General features: G+C 35.9%; 1 protein-coding gene across 1 annotated transcript; it reads left to right on the forward strand.

Moving 5' to 3' along the window:
- The first annotated feature begins 311 nt into the window (after window positions 1-311).
- Window positions 312-2,636, forward strand: LOC103964679. Its single transcript, XM_009377636.3, has 5 exons — window positions 312-522; window positions 764-858; window positions 1,740-1,821; window positions 1,927-2,012; window positions 2,195-2,636. The coding sequence occupies exons 1-5, from the start codon at window positions 481-483 to the stop codon at window positions 2,448-2,450; spliced, it is 561 nt and encodes a 186-aa protein (XP_009375911.2). The 5' UTR covers window positions 312-480; the 3' UTR covers window positions 2,451-2,636.
- The last annotated feature ends 661 nt before the right edge of the window (window positions 2,637-3,297 follow it).

Genomic DNA, 3,297 nt, shown 5'->3' on the forward strand with positions numbered 1-3,297 from the left:
GGATCTATCCGAATCTTTTTATGGGGAGTTTATCGTCTTCATTCATCGTATTAGTACGATTAATTTTCGTCAGATACTAATAATTTAAAATAATTTTTTACAGTAAAATAACAGACACGATAAAATGGTTCTTGAAATCATCACATAAAAGATTCAGATAGGACCGTATTCCCTGAGTAACTTGTAAAAAGGAAACCAAATTCTTATGGAACAAAGAAAGGAGAATTACCCCAAAAACCCTAAGCCCAAAAGAAGCCCATTACTAGAGAGGGTCAAATTTGTCCTTTCGTTCGGTAAATTTCCCATTCGTCCCCAAAAGATACCCTAGTTTCCTCGCTCTTTGCCTTCTCCTCCCTCAGTTGCAGAAGAAATAAAGGAAATCTTTTTCCTTCACGGCGGAGCCTCCGCCAGAGAAATTCCAGCTTAAAGTTATCGCCTTCAGTTCTTAGTTGGATTGCATAGGAAAAAACCAGGGCTAATATGGCGAAGCGGGAGCTTTCCAGCACTCTCAGGAACTTAAAGGTAATAAGAAACGAAGAAATTTGAAATTTTTTTGGTTTTTCGATTAATTTTCGGTATTTATTTCTGTTTTAAATTATTATTTTGATAATCCCACTTGGAATTTGATCTGGGTTTTGCTTAAATTCTTCTTGGGGACTTTTAATTTTAATTTTCATACTTTCTGATGCTGCTGTATTTAGATTTTCAGAGTAATTTGTTATAATGGGGTTGTATTATTAATTCTTTAGTGTAATTACTGTAGTTTATGCAAAGAGCAACTCAGAGAGAGGTGAAGAAAGAAGAAGATGCCAAACCTGCTGCAGATTTTGCTTTCCCTGCCCGTCAAATAAGAAAGTGGTAGATTTTCTTTCTCTTTGTTTCTTGTTCTAATATTTATCTAAAGTTTGAGCTGTTTTGCCTATTGGATTACATTACTGAATAGAGTTTCAGTGTAGATCGTCGCTTCGTAATTGTTTGTTGTTTGATAGTTCGATGGGAAAGTTTATTTTGTGACCTAAGTCGGTGGAGTATCTGAGAAATTGAAGAAATTATGGATTTATTGGTATTGAAAAATTGGGGCTTAGGCAAGGTTCGGTGGGCTGGAGCCTAACGGCTAGGCACAGCCTAGGCGGATTTAAGTAAATCTATTATATTTTGTGTAAATAGGTGTCCGTTTATACTTAAAATATATATAATTTCATCGTAAACTGCAAGATAAAATGACATATTTATGAAGTATTGGGACATAATGAAAACATTGGGAACAAGCATATAATGTGTGTTCATTTAAGTATTCAACAAGTCTTTACAATTTATTGAAAAATAAAATAAAATGCAAAATGAAAGCTATCTATTTTTTGTCTATGTGAGTCGCAACATAGTCGAGTGCATAGGTGGGTCTGGGCTTAGGGGGTCTAGGCGGGCGCTAGGCGGGAATATTTAGAACAGTGGTCTTAGGAGAACCAGTTTGTAGAACCTAACTATAAGCTACAACTTTGAGTCTTCGAGGAGCTAGTTTTACATAATTAGCATTAATAAAGTTAACCCTTTTTGAGGTCCCTTAGTGTCGAGGCAAAGGCATTAATGTCTCAACGTGGAAGTGCAAAGGCCTCGATTAAGATAACTCCATGCATTGAACCGGAGACAATTACATCTGTCTGCTATAGTAATTCATTAGTTACACTACTCCATCTCCTTTTTTTTTTAAATTTACCTGCTTCATGTGGATGGCTGTGCAGTGTGGTCATAGTGGAAGGTGACCCTCAACCTGAAGCCATTAGGGGGCGGATGTCATTTCAAAGCTTCAATCCATCGATTGATGTGAGTAAAAGGTTCATGGACCTTAAGATTTCTAATAGGATTGGCCTCTTGTGTACTTATTGATTGGCTTTATTTTCACCTCACATAGAAGTGCTTTCATGATAGAAACTGAATCAAGTATCGGAAAACCCTGGTCAGCCTGCTGCCCCTGCCGCATCTTCTGGCGTTCAAAGTGAAAAAGTGTCATTTAGGTGGGTAATTTGAGATTTCATAACTCGAATTTTTTTTTTTTTTTTGGTTCTTTTGTCTTTTTTAAATGAAATTTTTTCGTCCATTTGTAGTAAGGAGACTAAGAAATACATGTTGGCAAAAATATCTTCTAAAATTTGGCTTCTGCTCTCCTATGTTCTTTCTCCTATTTGCATTTCAACAGAGAAAATGGGTCCTCAATGGATGAAGCAGAGTGCTCAAATACTAATAAGTCAAACAGTAAGACTAATGGAGACCATAAAAGAAAACAGTCTGAAGCGGTTTCTGGGAAACAACATCCGAACAAGTCGCCCAAACTTAATAAAGGTGATCAGCAGCCGTCACCAAATACAAGTAAAGGTTCCTTCAGGAAACCAACGGGTAACAACCTGAACTGGAACGTTCTTAGACCATCAAAGGGTCAAAACAAAAGAGGTTGAGCATTAACTAGGTGATTCACTTATAGTTGTGTGTACTTAATTTTTGAATTGCTTTCAGGCCCTATCATTTGAATCTGTAATCCTGTTGTCAAATATTTAATGCTTGGTTCTCATAATTCAAATTTGTTAGATTTTAAGATGATCTGGTTTCTCTATTTTTAGTATAATAACGAGTTCTAGCTCCAATCTATGGTTATTGATATATTTCTCTTAAAGCTTCCTCATTTTATTTTGAACCTGCTATCCAATCAGTGATGCTAGGATATTTTAGATGCAGGAAATTGTGGTTATTTGTTAGTATTTTTAACCTCTAGTGCTTAAGGCTAGTTTTTTTCGTATCTGCTTCCACGAGTATGAAAAGTTAAATGCGCATAGCTATACCATTACTTATTACAGTCATGCTTTTAAAACATTGATTACAGTACTATGAGCTACACTTTTGGCATTCATGTTGCTTTGGTAACACAACCCATCCAGAACTCTTAAGTACCATTTTTTTTTTCTTTAGTTAATTTCGAATCAAGTTTTCCTTATTCCCCGAAGAGGGTAAGAGGCCGCTGATTAATGTGCCTTTCTTGGTTCATTTGTAACTTGAGGGGGAGTTCAGGATGCTGTAGTAGTAAAAGCATATATGCATTACGTCTAAAAAGGAGTGGGTGTCACCCAGCGCTTTTCGTCTGCATTAGTATCCTAATAGGGATTGTACATGACATTTATCTGTTAGTTTTTGTAATTGTGGAAGTTTATTAGTCATGACTCATGCGTTGATATTATGTTTCAAATTCATAAATGGTCTTGGTTTAAGACAGAATATTTTCTTGTAAATCCTGTTTCAGCTAGTTGATTG

This window comes from the organism of the source record quoted next, unplaced genomic scaffold, assembly GCF_019419815.1.
Source record: "Pyrus x bretschneideri cultivar Hongxiangsu unplaced genomic scaffold, Pyrus_bretschneideri_v1 Contig39, whole genome shotgun sequence".
NCBI classification, from domain to species: domain Eukaryota; kingdom Viridiplantae; phylum Streptophyta; class Magnoliopsida; order Rosales; family Rosaceae; genus Pyrus; species Pyrus x bretschneideri.